A 17,804-nucleotide genomic window follows, 5' to 3' on the forward strand; every position below is an offset into this window, starting at 1 on the left:
TGACATCACACGTTGAAGAGGATATGAAATATGCATATTGCCTCAGGCCAGTGGTAGCAGGGACGGTGAACATCAACAACCCTGAGACAGTGAATGAGCACATGAGAGTGTGCACACAGTACGGCTGCTTTGCATTGTCTACTCTCTCCGTCTCTCTCTAACATACCCTAAATGTCTGAAGCACTTTTGTGCTAATTCAGTTCTGATGCTTGAAGTTGCTCTGGTGCCCTTGTGTCTGCCAGTGAGGGACAGCGCAGTTTTTGAAGACACACAGGCATCAGGGGAAAGATTCACCACATTTCCAATCTCTCACAGAGTTAATAATTCAACATTTAATATAAAAACGGGCTGTCCAGGAGGGAACAATAGCTGTGAATTATTGATCTCTCTCCTGTTGTCTCCAGATTATAAGAGGATATAGTGTAAATAAGGAGATAAATTATATCTGGAGAAATATTTGTTGCCCTCTGAAATGACCTAAAATGTATTCAACTTAAATTGCGAGTTATTGCTGCCATTTTTGGGACGTAGTTAAAATGTGAAGCAAATCCAAAGTCACTGAACGAGCAAATGAAAGAGTTTGAGCTCTCGTGTCTTTTCTGCCTCCAGTTCTTTTATTTTCACACATCTTTCATTGGAGTAATTGTAACGTTTGGGAGACGAGGCTCCCCGAGGCTTTAGCTTCCTTTCCTCCAATTACCACCAATGTCACCTCCCTTTCTTTTTTCACTCTTTTTATCTGTCATTCAATTGTGGCCACCACTTCCTTCTGTATGTCGCTCTTCCCGTGGGAAGCCCGAAAATAAATCTATCAGGACCACAGGAAGTACATCTATGCCGCCTTTGTAACCTATACACAAAAATGCAATCATGCGCAGGTGTGCTGACGCCCACGGGGCCAGTTTCTGTTTACAGTGACGTGAAAAAGAACATTTCTATGGGGCTGTATGGATTCCCGGGAACAAAATAAATATGTGTATGACTTTATTGGCCTCTTATATCTCTTACAATGTTGCTTCAGTACATTGAGATTCATGGAAACTGGTTCATGCACAGCTCAGGTCCCGCTGTAACGTTTCAGTCGGGTCTGGACTTTAACTCCACGTTGATTCTTTTCTTTTTCATCCATTCTGTTGTCGCTGTCCTGCTGCGTGACCCAGTTTGGGACAAGCTGTAGCTGTTGGACAAATGAACCTAAAATACTTTGGTATGCAGAGGAGTTCATGGTCTAGTCATTGACTGAAAGGTGCCCCGGTCCTGTGGTTCCAAAACAGGCGTCCCACCCCACTACATGTGACAGGTGAGCATTTTAACACCTACCCCGTTAATTCCCATGGAAGCAATAAGAGTCTACTTCATAATTCAAGGACTGACTTTGCACAGAATCCTTTCCTCACTCTTCACACTTTTCCATTATGATCTAGTTTTCAAATTGGTGTCTCCGTTTCCAGGTTTCGGGTTAGTAAATGTACTGACAATCAGCCAAAAGTCATCGCAGTAAGAGCTAAGAAAAGGAGACTGACCGGTATAACATCATCGTGAATTTGTGCTCTAAGCCAATCTGTGCCAGGTTCCAGTTATCTCTCCAGAGAAACGATGCAATATACTCGTCTAGTAAAGGACACTGCGTCCTCTGCAAGGCCCACATACTGTACGAACCCACCCACACCTCCCATCAAGCTGGTTGTAGTACCACTAAAATGCCCACTAAAACCTCTATAAACCTCTATACCTCTGGAGAAAAATTATTTAAAAGCCAAATCGAAAAGCTAAATTAAAAGAGTGCGGGTGTCAAACAAGAATTGTCCCTGAAAAGATGCTTTTCCCTGTTAATAAAAAGCTCTGCCATGGAAATCTGTAGCGTACACCAAAATAATTAAGTAACAGATGTAATGAGGCCAGTTTTTTCAGCATCTGCCACAGAAACATCTGAGCTTTTGTTTTTGTTTATACTGATTCACAATTTTTTAAAAAAAGGGATATTTTCTGTGAATTGACAAAAATTATATAATATAGATAATTTATATTACATAAGTCTGGACAATGAAATATCAAATTAAATACCTATTAAACTCGTAGTTTCACTGGTCCAGGCCACTTAAGATCAAAGTGGGCTGGACGTGGCCCACGATGTCAAATTACTGCTGTGATTTAGAAAACACACAAACCCGGTTTAAGCAACTGTTGAAATAAAAACTTAATAAACTGAGACGGAGCATGTTTGCAAAATCTATCACAGAGGGAAAAGAAAAGAAAAAACCTCACATGTGGGCAAATGTATTCATAAAATTATAAATAAATAAAAGCAGATTAGAGTGTAATGATTTGATTGGCTGTATTCTAATTAAGGACTAAAACACAGAAATATAGCAGCATATGGCCCTGCTGTCATCACCTATAGCTCACAATCACACCCACATGCTTGTAGCATGCAGCTCCGTGTGTGTGTGTGTGTGTGTGTGTGCGCGCATCTCTGCATGCAAATGTGCACAAGTGTGAAACTCTCTGCAAACAGTTGTATGTGAGTGCAGCAGAGACGGCCTGAGAAGATAAAAACATCAAGGCGCACAGCAAACACAAGGTCGCGCGTCTCTATTCTTCTATCCGTCACCAGCAGCCAGCTTTGTGTTCTTGTTACATTTCTATCGTTGAATGCAGGACAGATGCTATTTGGGCGTGCAAATATGCAAATTGAAATCGAGAAATTCTGCCAAGCAATGCAATTGATTAAAAAAATGATTCCTTTTAATCGTTTTAAAACATTTGTGTGAATCTGGGCTAGATAAATGATACGCAGTCAGCCATTCCTGATTTGCTACGCTCAGCAAAGCCTGGCTGATCTGCTGGCTGCCGGCCAAAGCTGTCAATTAAGCATTTCATCACTGATTTAAAAAATAACTCGCCTCATAACAAAGGTCAGATTATAGCGTGGAAGCCCCTGCTAATGCCACACAGATACAGTGAACCCCTGAGACGTTGAGGATCTTTTCTAATCAAGAGAGACAGATCTCATTACAATGACATGCTTCCCATGCTTGAGATTGTTGCGATCGCTCTTGCAGCTCGTTGTATGTGATGTGCAGTTGTTCACATGGCAAGCAGCCAAATCATATGATGGATGCGTTATGTTTATTTAACCTTTACATGATTCTCATTTGGGAAAAGAAGCGGCATCTCATTCGTGTGTTTAGTGTCCAGGTTGGTGTTTCTGAAAGGTTCACATCATGTTCATATGAGGATAGATATGTATGCTGGATGAAGCCATTATAGGGATTAGTAGAAGCCCTCCTAACTGCATTTAAGAGGCGAGAGGGTTTCCAGGATGACCTTGTCTCCTCTGAGTGCTGCTCACCTCTCCTTCACCCCTGTCCCTGATCAATCCCCTCCCCAAAACGTGCATTTTTCCTACTGCAATCCTCTTCCTGCTATTTCTGCCTTTCTTTGCCAGTTTTTCTCCGGCACACTGCCTCTGCACCATTTGAAAAAGCCTCCCAGACTCCCCTCAAACACCCAAAATCTAAAAATACTATCTCAGCTGGAGCTGCTGCCTCTGAACTCCTCACCCTTTTCGAACATCACAACACTTGGTCCTCTAAATCAGCCCATACCTTTTCTTCTCCTCTTCGCCTCCACTTTATTCAGGCGAGATCTAATTCACTGATGAATAATGGATGGATGGATAGGAGACTTTCATCCACCATGCTTCTCTTTCTCTCGCTGTCTTTATCTTGTGGGAAGGCTATAGTGCTAATGCAGGGCAACATGCATTGGAGATGAGCCCAGGGACCTCCCACTCAGTCTGTTTGTCTGTCTGCTGCCTGAAGGATCTCTCTCGCACACGATTTCTCAGTATTATACTCTTCCAGTCTGGTCACCGACAATCCCGATCTATATTGTAATTTCCTAAATCTTTAATTTTCATTATTGTTTCGTAATAATGACAGCAAACATGAATGTGGAGCGCTGATCATCCTTTCTTATCCCTTTCTTCATTCAGTCATTCAGTTTTTTAATCATTCTTTGTCTCAGTTCGATTGGTCCCTGACCTTGGTACAGCAATCCCAGCTTTATATTGACCCTGATCCTCCTCCTTCCTCCCCTCTAATACCCTCAGAAACCCCATCAAAGGACCAATCTATGAATTCACTGCTATGTCCACATTTCATTGCTTTGTAAGTTCAGTGATGGTTTGAACACCCATGGAAGCCAAACCTTGCATGGGTGCTCGAACAACTGCTCGAAACATCTTGATAACCATGTAGCGTACTGTATGTGGACTAACAGCCACGAAAAAGTCTGCATGGCTCATTTCCTATAAATTCCAATTGGATGTAGCAGGAGGACCGACATCGACACGTTGCAGGCAGTAAAATCTGTCTGCACCGCAGATGTAAAAGATCTCCCAAGGTTTGTTCAGTTTATTCACAGTTGCATATCTCAGCGTTGCCCCATTTACTTTTATTTGACTTCACATATCTGCTCAGGTGGCGCCCAGATTAAGGACCTAAATAAATAAATAAAACCCCAACCCCCACAAAAAGCCAGCAATTAGTGCTTGGAAGCGAGCACAAGCAGCAGCTTGTCAAAGAGCCCATCAATAATGCAGGTGGGTGGGAGACCCTGGCTGGGCGACCACTGTCCTGATGAACCCTTCTGCCCGTCTACCTGTCTGTCTGCATGTCCATCTGGGTCTCTTCCTTTCGACTGCTTCTATCACCTCCCGCTGTCCTGCCAGCACCTGTTTTGCCTTTTTCACAAGGCACAGTATTGTCTGTTATGTCTTTTGGGCATGCATCCTTGAGTTGCAGTGTTGTTGTTTTTAAAACTACTGATCAACTATCGTTACGTGCTCAAAAAAAAAAAAAAAATGGTGCTCTTTCAAAGATACTAAGGTACTTGCCAAACATGCCGTGTGAGTGGGTGCGTCACAGACTCCTCGTGTAATCCCAGACTAACGCTGGTTGAGACAGGCGAGAACTTTAGTGCTGGGCCGTATTATTACTTTCATATTTTACAGTTAAATCACAAAAAGGATTTGCATGACAAACTGGACCAAAGTGGGTCAGGTTTTGGTCCAGTGTCTTGCAAAAGTAACGCACCACTGCTGAGGGGAAAAGAACAAAAGGCAAAACATCATTTTTAAAGCACAGAAACATGTTCGGAAACAAAAGTTACAACTACGTGCTAAGGCGAGAAAATTGCACAAATTAGACGCATTCGACGCAGGGGCGAGAAAAGACTTGAGCGGGGAACAACAACAGCAATAACAGCTGCTGCTCCATCGCATACGCAAGCAGAATAACAATCAGCGCAGGCTAGCAGCTAACCTCTCATCATGGTCGTCGACAACAGCAGGCAAAATGGCGCGCAAGCAAACAGCTTAGGCAACAAAGGTATAGTGGAGATGTAGCTGTGATTAGTGGAGCTGCTTTATTACACAGATGAAGCACGAAACACCAACAACTACACAAAAGTGATGATTAGAAAGTGTTGGAGCCATGAGGCTGCTGACAGATGTGAAGAGTTGGTGTCCTGCCCCATGTTTTCATCAGTGTATGAAACTAAAAAGAAATGAAGAAAATGATCATCCAAGGGAAGCATGGCAACAACAGACTGACACACTGGAGAGGTGAGAGGGAAGCTGTGACGCTGTGGCAGAGGTATCAGGGCTCGGAGAATAAGAGCTAATGAGTGACGATTAAACGCGATTCATATTTCTGTATCTGTGGTGTTGTGTAGTTTATGTTCTGTTACATCTTAGTCTTTGTCTTTGCAGTGAAGCTATGAAAGTATGAAATGAGGTCTGAGAGTAGTTTCATACAGCTCTTTGAGGAAATGACAAGCAGCATGATAGCATCTCAGCAAGAGAGTCATCATAAAGAACCTCTGTCTTCCTTTCAGCTGTGGACTGAACGAGCCATGGCTGCAGAAGCATCACATTTCCTCATCAGCGATCGACGACTGACTATCATTTGAATATCATAAGTTTTAGTGTTCACTCGTGGTATGTTAGGGATGTTTAATTAAAGGTAATTTCAGCAGAAATAAGCGCCTTTCAGTAGGGCTGCTCGATTAATCGAATTTTAATCACGATTACGATCTGGGCTTTCAACGATCATTAAAAATGACTGAGCCCATTATTAGCCCCTCCCTCGTGCTTTACTCTCGCGCTGCTCCGTGTGGCAAATCGAGCGCACCTCTCTGCATTTCGAACACAACAATTAAGAGCAGCGGTCTCCAACCTTTTTTGTGCCACGGACCGGTTTATGCCCGACAATATTTTCACGGACCGGCCTTTAAGGTGTCGCGGATAAATACAACAAAATAAAACTAGTACCGGTACCGAAAAAAAGAAGATTTATTCATAACACACGTGAAAAGACCCAGGAAAACAGAGTAAATGATAAAAACGATAACAAAATAACGCTGAACACTGATAAAAACCCTGAAAACTACACATTTCACACCTGAGCCTCAACTCTCACGGACCGGTACCAAACGACTCATGGACCGGTACCGGTCCGAGGCCCGGGGGTTGGGGACCGCTGATTAAGAGGACCCGAGGGAAGCTCGGAAAGCTCAGCAGAAGTTATTTGGAGAGGAGAGTGACTGCTGTTGGTTGAAAAGAGAGGTAAAAAAGCTTCAGTGGTGTGGAAACATTATGGGTTGGCGGAGTCAGACGTGCACCAAGTAGACACAGTGTGTAAACTTTGCTACGGTGTCGTAGCTGCACCACAGAGCAACACTGCAAAGCTCACTAAACACAGATGTTTACATTTTTCATTTGTTTCTTATATTGCAAACATTTGCACTGTTATCAGTATTTGCACTATTTTATATTATTTTTTGACAATCTTTAAAGTCATTATTCAACACATTGTTATTGTTAAATAAATATCATCAAATAATCGAGATCTCAATTTCAGTGAAAATAATCGTGATTATCATTTTTGCCATAATCGAGCAGCCCTACCTTTCAGCACAGCAGGCTAGAAGTAACAAAAAGGCGTCTTTTTTCATTATAAAGGTAAAGCAGTTCATTTCACCACAAAGACACAGTGCAGGCCGTTTCACAAGGCCGCGACACGACGCTCTTTATTTCATTGGATAAAACGTGGAAAGTCCTGAAGTTTGAATATCACAGCGGAGCAACAAATCTGAAGTGAAACCTTAAGTGCAGAAGGCGGTTGATGGTTTTGGATGCAGTGCAACACAAGAAACAATTAGCTGACTTGTCTTTGGTCTCATTTGTTCATTCAGAAATTGTAGTTCAGGAAAAATCTGCTCCCCTGAGTTATGAAGTCAATAATGTGCAACATCATTCCTTTTATCAGACCCCACGTGTGCTCGTGATGGTAAAAGGGTGCCCGCCAGATTCTCAGTGTTTATCCAGCCCCCCCTGCAGTCGAGCCCTGCACAGATACCATCACACTAATAGACTGCCCATTAAGAGAGTGCAGGAGGAAGGACACAAAGGAGGAGTAAGTGAATGAATGAGTGAGTGAATGAAACACAAGTGAATGACTGTAAGGAGCAGAAAACGTAACACGTTATAAATTACAGGCAACCGTGGCATGTGATCATGGCCAGGAATATGATGATGATGATGCAGAAATAAAGCTGTGTGTTTAGTATCTGGGCCCATTGTTCTCAGATCTCTGTAAGAACCAGCAGCCTAATTGAATTAGATCGTGGCACGACTCACTGCGATGGCTGGAACAGGGAGCACCAGAGAGCCAGCCAGCTGTTCCCCTTTTCTGTCTCCCCGTACAGGAGCAGACTTGTTTTAATTACAATTATTCCAGGACCAATGAGAGATGAAAGGAACGAGAACAAAGGCCCTAACGAGGGGTGAAGGGTCACGGTATCAGAGACGCATTAATGCGCATGTGTTGGTGCATGCCATTTTGCAACAAGATCCTTTAATTAGTGTACATCCGTCCTGCTGAACTGAACGATAACCGAGTGAAAATGAAAGTGCATTATTCTGTGGCACATTCCTTTGGTGGATCTCTGCAGCAGGAGTGCTGAGTGAGGGAATTCTGTTTGATAAATAAATAAAATTAACCACACGTGACACAGCCTACGCAATCCTGCATCAAACTGTAGCACTCCACGTATTTGCTGGTCATGTGCTGTCACAGATAAGTGATGCAAAGGCCGTGACAGAAGCTTCAAAATGTCTGTTCAGTGCAATGTCTATGTTACACAGCTCTATCAGGTACAGCGTCTAGTGAGAAAGCAGAGCGGGTGAGCAAGTAGTCATAACCCAGTAAACTGGTTCCCTCAGGCGAGGATTCACCCGCCGAATACCAAAAAGCTGCTTTTTATAAAGACTGAGGTGGGAGCGAGACAGCGAGAGAAAAGCAGAACGAAGCACATCAGGAAACCAAATCCTTTCTGATGAGGCTCCATCGAAAAATAGTTTATATGCTGTAATTACATTTAACATTATTAATTAACTAGGCCTTTATAGATGAGTTATAAGCTACAAATTAAAAGCAACGTTTCTGCTGTCAGGGAAAATCCTCCTCCAACATTAAAATGATGAAGGTTTAATGTTGGGCTTGACATTACAATGACTGCAATTCATTGTTAGCTACTCTACACAAGGAATGTCAACAAATGTGCTGCTCAGATACTAAGCAACAGTAAATATTAGTATCAGCTGAAGACTCGAAACACTGATGAAGTCTTTCTGGAGGTCAGTAGAGCTCCGGTGTCAACGACAGTCAAGTTTGAGACACTTACTATAAATATTAACCCCACACAAGTTAATGTTAGGAGTTTAACACGTAGCAACTACCAGGCAGTAATATTAGCCTTCTATTATTATTATTATGGTAGCAGCTAGTGCTCATGAGTAACATTACTGTGTTATCTATGTAGCAAAGCTTACCGAAACTATTTCATCAGCGTTTAAAATATGGAGCCAAGTCACCAGAAGCACAACATCAGCTTCAATCTAAAAATACTGTCTCTTAGTTTTTGCACCACTGAAGAGAATCTTAAAATATTTCCAATATAAACAACATAAAGTTCAATTACAGAACTTTTCTTGCACTACATCAGCACGGGACACCACACTTTAACTTACAATAAGCGGTGTAATTGTATCTGGGTTTCATGCACATTTAGACTTTATTTCAGATGTTAAAAATGCAACGAATACATAATTTGGCCTTGCTAAATATAGTTGGCTCATTTTCAGTATTCTGATCACTGATTATGTGATAGCAACCAAACGATCTCTATCAGCTGGTCTGTGTGCTGCACACATGTGACGCTGCCATCATGGACGTGACAGCAAGAAAGCAGATGGTGGGTTGACTTCTCGCTCCTCGTGTGCACGTGGAAAGACTGAAATCTGGTCCTGGTGTTAAAGCCACCACAGCCTTAAAATGCTTTTATATTAAATCATTAAAACAAAAAGCTATAAAAGTCCAGTCGGTCTATTTCTTCTGATGTCTTCAGGCCCCAGTCTGAACTAAATCACATCTGAAAGTTTTCAGTACAGGAGATGTGATGAAAAAGTGCTACGATAAGCTTTTATTTCATAACACATCCTAATATTGTTTCTGTTATGAAAAGTCAACGGCCACAGGAGAGCGTGCTTTTTAGGGCTCAATAATGCCATTTGTCTCCGCCGCCATTTTCATTATGGGCTCTCTGGCTTTCCCAGCAAACACAACTCTGCTACAGACTTTGACTCTCGCACACATCACACTCCTTTCTCTGCACGTGCTCGCTGCAAAAATGAGCGAGGAGAAGACAAATCGCTGTGATCGAGCAGGGAACTCTGTCACACTGATGGCAGAATACGATTTTGAACTGATCGATCGAGCCCGTCGCTTTTCATAAGACATGCTCACCTATCTTGCGTCAAGTTGACAGAGGCAGAGCGCAGTGACCCATGAGTACAGCTCAGACCTGAGACAGGAAATAATTCATCATCCACATCGAGGCTTAGCCGAGGAAACGCTCTTAAAGGGAGAGTCTGAGCTCGACTGCTAACAAGCAGGCAATATCACTAAATTCAAGAATATTCACACAAACACAGGAACTACTTTATGTAGTTTTAAATAGAATTCTTATTAGTATTATAAATAATAAATGTCCAGAAATGAGTCAAAAATAAAGTCAACAAATACCTCAGATTGATTTTTGAGTCTGATGCTGACAGAGATGGAGCGCTCTCATCATTGCAGTCTCAGCGCCTGTTACATCTTTGTCATTCACAGATAGTCAAACTCACATCCACACCAAACCCACTCAGCAGGAACACAGCAAAACACTGAAAAAGAAAAAATCCCTACACGGGCTTGCGCGCGAGCTGCACCCAAACCCTGAATCTACTTCAGCCGCATCATAAAACTCGGATGTTCCCCAAATGAAAATCTGTGTTTTCCTTCCACGTTTTTCACCTCGTTGTCCCACCTGAATTGGCTCAGCGATCCACCAGCGGGGCTCGCCCCACAGTTTAATAACCACAGCTCTCACAAGTGTTTCATGTCACATCATTAGGTACACCCAAACCCTGCAACTGGAAAGTTGTTTACGCCACAAACTGGTGTCTAAAATAAAAACAAATGGTTTACATTCTTTCCCACACTACACACACACTCTGAGGCCAAAGAGTAATTATAGCTGGCAGCCTTCCTGCTATTTGGTGCACTGAGTGCCGCTGTTAACCATCGTTGCTTAGGATTTTTAGGGTGTTTGAACGCTCTCTGTTTACATTACATGAACATAAAACAAACAGTAAAAATGCTTCATTTACTCCTCAGCCCTCTTCTCTTTGCATGTGTTTATTACTTTAAGCAGGTTAGCTTAAAGTTAAGTCACAGACTGAAGTGAGTGGCAGCGTGTTAGCTGTGATTTACACCTATTTTTAGCAGGGTTGTTATTCTGGTGATGCCCAAAAAGGGGGTACATAAGTGTGTGTCTGGGAGTGTGTTTTCCTCTGTCTGTGTGTCTGGATTTCTTTATCCACATAAGGAGCTTCCTTACCTTCTATAGATGGAGCTTGGTCCTGGGCAGCATATAGCATATCCTTGAATGCCTGATGAGGAAGAAGAGAAAACAAATATGAGTGTCTGCAAACAACAAAAACAAAAAGCGGCTTTGAGCAAAAGACATTCACAATTTCACAGAGCCTGTGATTTCACAGAGAGGGCTGCACATGTGCAAAGTGACTGTGGTTTGATTTAGATGGGATGATAAACAGCTAATTGCTTGAATTAGCTCATTATCTAAAATCCCATCAGTTGTAAAGGTGTGTTTACAGTAGATAAATGGGGTGATTAGAATAAACCATAAGGTGCCAGAAAATTGTTAGAAACATCTGCATACAGAGAAGGACCTTAAAAAGGACTTCAAGAGCTATTAACTAAATTACAGTAAAGACCAGGCAGCTGTTAACATTATAGACAAAGTCTGCACAGCATAAGCTTCATTTTAAAACGCCCGCTTGTTACTACATTATTGTGTTTGGTACACTGAGCACTGTGAAATCATGTGATTATACATGAAAACATAAAAACACATACAAACCCCGAACCAAAGGGATATGAGTATGCCCCACCCTGCCCACTGCCTCTCACATAGTCCAGCCCGGCTCCAGGAAAAGTTTTCTTGAAAGACGGATGAATACAAAAGAATGACTCGGTGGACAGAGCACAGGTAGCACCTTTTATCCAAGGGTTCAGAAGAAACCCACGCACTATCACAGAGGTCTGTGCGTCCTGTGACCACCATGCTCTCTTCTGAACATGCAAAACCTGCACAAAACCATTCAAATCATTCGTAGCCTTTCACATTTACCCTTTCTGAAGCCCTCGCTGCACTCAACAAGACTTACTGATGCTTATTCTCACTAGCACGTATATTGATCTCCCTTTAGTCCATCAAAGAGACTCATTACAGAACGAAAGCAGTGCTCTTAGGTGAGCCTAACTAGATCTAGTCAGTATATCTGAGCCTCACCCACTAACTTGGGCTCATTCCCAACCAGAGAGGTGACATTCCACGTCCCTGTGGCCAAACTTATCAACTGGGAATTGGATGCCAGGACCTCTGCTCCTGACTGGCACCTGATCCACATAGCACTAAAAGCTATGGCCCCTTCTGCAGGTATTGAGCCCACCGGAGGGCAGAAGCTGGGCCCAAGACCCAATTTGGAGCAAATTAGCCCCGACTATACAGATACTGGGATAATCAAGCAAACCCCATACACAACAAAGAGGCAATTCACAGAGAGACAGTGGTAGCATAAAACATAATTGCCCTATGACTATATTATAATGTGACAATTTATGAAATAAATAATTAAAGGAATAGCAGATTGACAAAAGCTGAGAGACAAACTGGCAGATACAAAGCAGAGATAGCAGCTGTGGTTAAACGGGGTCGCTTCTTTTCAGTGAGACTGATCGTGAAGATAATGGAAACAGACGACTGCATGCTGGCTCGTTTGGACATTTCCTCATAACTTTTTTCACAATAAGGACATCTTTGTAACCAAACTGCTCCAGAATAAGAGGAAAAAAGGAAATTATAATTTTGGACTTTTCTTTAAATTAATTGTGAAGTAAAATCTGAGCTTTGCACCAAATTTCATGTTTCAGGTAAAACATAGGTGCCAATATATGTGCTGTCATTATCATCTCTGTCTGGGGTCAACATGGGAGAGACAGAGAGGACTGTGAGGACTCCTGAGTGTGTGTGTGTGTGTGTGTGTGTGTGTGTGTGTGTGTGTGTGTGTGTGTGTGTGTGTGTGTGTGTGTGTGTGTGTGTGTGTGTGCGCGCGCGTGTGTGTGCGCGTGTGTGTGTAAACCACTCAGAAATCCAGTGCATTAGCTGAAGCCTGGACTGTTGATACTTGATACTAAGTTCCTCTGTGAATTATATGCAGTGAGACTGCAGCTCTGGAGCCTAATCCTGGAGGTAAACATTTCTTTATGCAGCATTCGCCCCATTTTGTCTGATTAAAATCACAAAGGGACCAACTGTGGACTCACACACAGCTCGCTGATGTCCAGTTAATAACTAACAGTTAGCAGCTGATATGGTCAAGTGATAGGTGGGAAGTAGAAGTACAGATTCAGATGGAGGGGGGGTTCATTAAGGTGGAGGCATTGCCATGGCGATGGCTGTGACGGGAAAGGGGGGCAGGGTGTCTTGGGACGGAGATAAATTTGCAGTAATCATTGGTGAAACCTGTAGACAATAACTAAGCCAAAGCTTTCAGGGCCATCAGTTAGAATTACTAAACATTAACATGACGATGTGGCATACTCACATCTGAGATGGGCTCCAGCCGCCCACCCCCCATGACCCTGCACTGGATAAGTGGAAGAGGATCAATGGATTCATGCATGGATGGAAGAGGATGGATGGATGGATGGATGCATGGATGGATGCATGCGTGGATGCATGGATGCATGGATGGATGGATGGATGCATGGATGGATGGATGCATGGGTGGATGGATGCATGCGTGGATGGATGGATGGATGCATGCATGCATGGATGCATGGATGCATGCATGCATGGATGCATGGATGGATGCATGGCCCACACCAGATTTATGTCACTATTGAAACTAGACCTCTATAGCAGAGTATCCATGTTAGTGAATACTGTGTGTGGACTTCAATCCTTTAAATGCTGAATCATGTTGAGAGGACACTAGCCAAAATATTTGGCCAAATCATTGCTCTGTGATGCTTGAGATCGTGCTTGAGGAAGTGCGAAGCGTACATTATTAGTCTGAAGGGATCTATGGATCACTTCAATCTGCAGCTCAGCGTCTGAGTGGATGCCTGCATGTAAAGCGAACATGGGAGGAGAGGATAAAGGGAGGGGAGGAGGGGAGCAGAGGGCAGGTCTGGTCGGGGACCAGATGTCCTCCCAGTGGGGGAGGAACGATGAGGTGAGGATGCAAGGAAGGAGGGAGGTATAGAGATGGGGCCTCTCAGCAGTTGCCATGCCATGCCTGTTGTATACATAATGTTCAAATTGTTGCGCAGTGCTGATAAATCATACTTTCACTGAACAGGGTACAGTTACGTTTCTGTAATGGCTACAACGACACAAAGCTCGCTGCGCTTGTTTAGACCTTTAAATCACTCAGATTAATTACAGAAAGGCAAGACTTGACCTTTGAACAGTCACTGAAATCACACACATCCCTGTTATTCTGCAACACTTTGCTCGTTTGAATTGTAAATGTGAGTCTCTGCGTGCACTCTCCTCCTCCTCCTCATCTAAGCTTACATGAGTGATTAGGCTGCTGAGCTAAATGCAAAAGTGTCCTTGTTCTCTCGCCCACACACATACACGCACACACCTGAATCACTGTCCTTCATCTGTTCTCATAACTGTGCTGCTCAATACAGCTGCCAAACACAATTGTTACTTACAGTCTACATCTTACCTGCGCTAATATATTCACGTTTGAAAAACTCACTAAATTGTACCTGTTGTTGTAAGATTTCATCATGTTGCATCACATTTAAAGGGAAAAATCTTATCAGGCTGCAGTTTGGCATAAATCTGGGGTTGGCAGGACATACACACCTCCATATCAAACAGCTGTTTAGCATACAGGTTTATAACTGCAGTCCTACAGGATAAAGCAAACACCTAATTGCCCAATCGCTCAATTGGCTTGTCAATGCTTCCACATTTGAATGAGGTGCGTTACTAACTAGAGCCTCTATATGCTGGAACAGCCACTTTGCTGCATCCTTTTCATCTGCATAGAAACCGGCTGACCAATCTAAATGGGCGCCACAGTTTTCCACACTAAAGGGCGCTCTTTAAAAGTGAAAACTGTGCAGCAGGTTAATGAGTTCAACCAGCACACAAAGCCAAGAACATAACTTCAAACCACAGTCAGTTTGGATGAGACTGACAGAATGAGCAGAAGTGTCGCGGCTTCTACATGAAAACGATGCTGCAGGAATGATGTCAGCGTGTCATTACTACAATGCAACAGTCGCATCTGTGTGCGACGGCTTCACCAAAACAACAGCCCACGAAGTGATGCAGCTTGGGTTGCATCACAGCAGCATATCAAAGCTTTTGCATCTCCCAGAATAAAAAAATTCATTTCTGCTTCATCTAAGTGACTCACTTCTCTGAAGTCGACCGAGTTCAGTTTAGCTTCATGTTTGGCCCTATCTGCCGACTCGTTTCAGAGGAAAATCCAATTCTTCTAATGAAGTGTCCGTCATCTATAGGTGTGAGTCCTCTCCCACCCCGCCCACTCAGTGTGTGGTCACAGAGGTCGCACAAAGACTGAAGACTCCCACGATGACATAAATACACGAACACATTCTCGGTCAACAAACTATATATGATTCAGATCGGAGCAAGAGTATGAAGTGCAGACACAGGAGAGCAACTCTCCTACATCATTTAAAAATAGGAGCTTACATATGTGACGAGAACATGTTTGTAAAGACTGTTTATTTTAAATGGTTAAAAAATGTAAATACTAACTCCCGGCTACACGAGTCAGTCATCAGTGATCAATCACAGCTGTGTTTTAAAGGATTCGTCATTCGCCTTTCAGTTCTCATGTCTAATTTCTGGATCACATGCAGAGACGATAAGAGTCGATCACTGAATACAATAAAGAAAAAAGGACATATTATAGAACTCAGCTGGCTTTAATAATAGCTCTTCCTTAAGTGCATTAATATTATCAACTTAAATGTCAAATTCAAGATTATGTCCCAGAAAAGAGCAACCATAAAACCAACACTAATCACAGAGAAAATATATCATCCATCTCAGGTCAGCGAGTGCTGCACTGAATACTGGAGGTGTAAAATGGCTGGTATGGCCATGCATCTGTCCCTGGGCTTCAGTGTGCTTCAGTCTGTACATACAAAGACAACATACTGCACTCGCATGCATGTTAATCACCATTTTTTAATTTTTAAATAAATTTTCCCAGGTTTCCCAGCTATGCCTATTCATTTTTTCTTTCCTTTTAATTATAGTGTCCAAAGATGTTTTCATTGCACAACAATGACAGCATATCATGTTGTCAAGAGCAAGAGATCCAAATGTCTGCTGTACCAACAGACCAGCTTAACATCATCATTCAGGGCAGGATACCAAAATAAAACCGGCGCACTGAGCTTCTGTTGAGTCTGGGCTGCTGAGGGTGAAGAGAACGGGGTCTTTGTCTATAATTCATAGAGTCAAATGGAAGTGAGCAGTCTGTCCTGTCAATGCATGTCTGCACTAAAGCTCTCACTGTAGAGCCAGCAAGAAGTGGGGTGTGAAATTAAAATACTCTTCAAGTAGTGTACAACACTCAACAACAAAAAAGCATGTGTGCACACAAAGATGTTGCTCTAAATCAACAGATATCAAAACCAGACAGGTTAGACGAAGCCCTGCAGGCTGATTCACAGACAGCTATTCCTGGTTGACTGAGAAAAATGATAATAAACATCATTTTAGTCTCAAAGTCTTGCAAAAAAATATGCTTTCTTATATTTTTGACTCGTTAGAAATGTGAAATTTTTGGAACACATTGCACTCAATTGGTGGAAGAGATATAACCTTTGTCTTTAGTTAGAGTGATGAAAATAAATGTTAATAATTTAAGGAGGTGATTTTTTTTTTTTTTTTTTGGGGGGGGGGGGGGGGGGGGGTCTTTGGACAAAGAGCGTCTTTTATTATTATTTTTTAACAATGCACCATCAGTTAACATGATGATAAAAAATGATGTGACCGAACAAAAAGAAATGTTGAAAATTGGGTTGTTTTGCAAAGAAATGTGAAAAATAAACACAAAGACAATCTTCAGTTTTTTGTTTTGTGTGAAGCTCTCCATAATTGTTAAAATAAAGAAAATAATAATAACTTTAATTTTTTCCACAGTATGAAAAAAAATGTTTTGTTTTTTTAATCAAACAGAGTTTTTATGTTTATTTTCATATGTGTTAAAATCAACAAACAGCAATAACAAACGCTGAATGCTCCCCATGGCTCTTAACAACCGCAGTCAATTTCCCCTCCATAAACAATAGGCATCCCTTATCTTTCCCGTCGTTTATTGCCCTCAGGAGCAGGCTTTACTGAAACTGGAAAAAATAAATCAAACTTAAAACACTTTACATTTTCTCTTAGTTAATCGCGACTCTTTTCTTCCAGTTTCCTGAAGCTCTATGAAAGCAGGTTCGTTTTGGTCAGCGTCCGTTCCCACCTTAAATTCATTTTTAAAAAACATAAATTCTGCTTTACCTCATACTGAAGATACTGTTTCCTCCACTCTGGAGTGATATGGGACGAAAGATGCTCCGCGAATTTCATTTTGCCGGAACAAGTGTCCTCCTCAAAGCGCTGTTAAATCCGAGCGCGGCTGTCCCCTTCCCCGTCGACGCGACTTTTATTTTATCAGTCAACTTGCTGGCTCAACATGCGGCGCGTCAGCGCGGCACACTGCGCTCCTGCTCACTCCACTTCTGGCTCGTCCCGGTCTGCGCACTCCCTGCAGATCCCGTCCCACATACTATTTCATGGGAGAGACAACGAGAACAACAACAGTGGCCTCCCTTTAACAGGTGGTCGGGCGACAGGTTACTGGAGCCGGTGAAAGTGGCTCAGTGACTTTGCTCGGTCCCTCCCTGGGCAAGTCTGGGGACACTGCGGTCCGCCATCGCTATGAACCGCTGTGACGTGGTTGCGTCAGCAGAGCGCGCAGTGTAACTCGGACACTGTTGGGACCTCGTGAAAACTGTTAGTGGTGCACCGTGGGACCCCTCACAGTCTTCGCTTCA

General features: G+C 42.7%; 1 protein-coding gene across 2 annotated transcripts in view; it reads right to left on the reverse strand.

Annotated features, from left to right (window-relative positions):
• The window catches only part of xpr1a (xenotropic and polytropic retrovirus receptor 1a), a 70,265-nt gene extending 52,550 nt beyond the window's left edge, over positions 1 to 17,715 (reverse strand). For both annotated transcript variants that reach the window (XM_085448903.1, XM_085448904.1), the window contains exons 1-2: positions 17,269 to 17,715; positions 11,011 to 11,062 (exon numbers count right to left, since the gene is read on the reverse strand). In XM_085448903.1, the coding sequence (XP_085305029.1) occupies positions 11,011 to 11,062; positions 17,269 to 17,337 (121 nt within the window). In that variant the 5' untranslated portion in view covers positions 17,338 to 17,715. The remainder of the gene's footprint in view (positions 1 to 11,010; positions 11,063 to 17,268) is intronic.
• Between the last annotated feature and the right edge of the window lie 89 nt (positions 17,716 to 17,804).

The sequence above is a fragment of the Copadichromis virginalis genome, linkage group LG23, assembly GCF_057382275.1.
Source record: "Copadichromis virginalis isolate Kocher_CV1m ecotype Utaka linkage group LG23, C_Virginalis_male_GT1.1, whole genome shotgun sequence".
In the NCBI taxonomy this organism is placed as follows: domain Eukaryota; kingdom Metazoa; phylum Chordata; class Actinopteri; order Cichliformes; family Cichlidae; genus Copadichromis; species Copadichromis virginalis.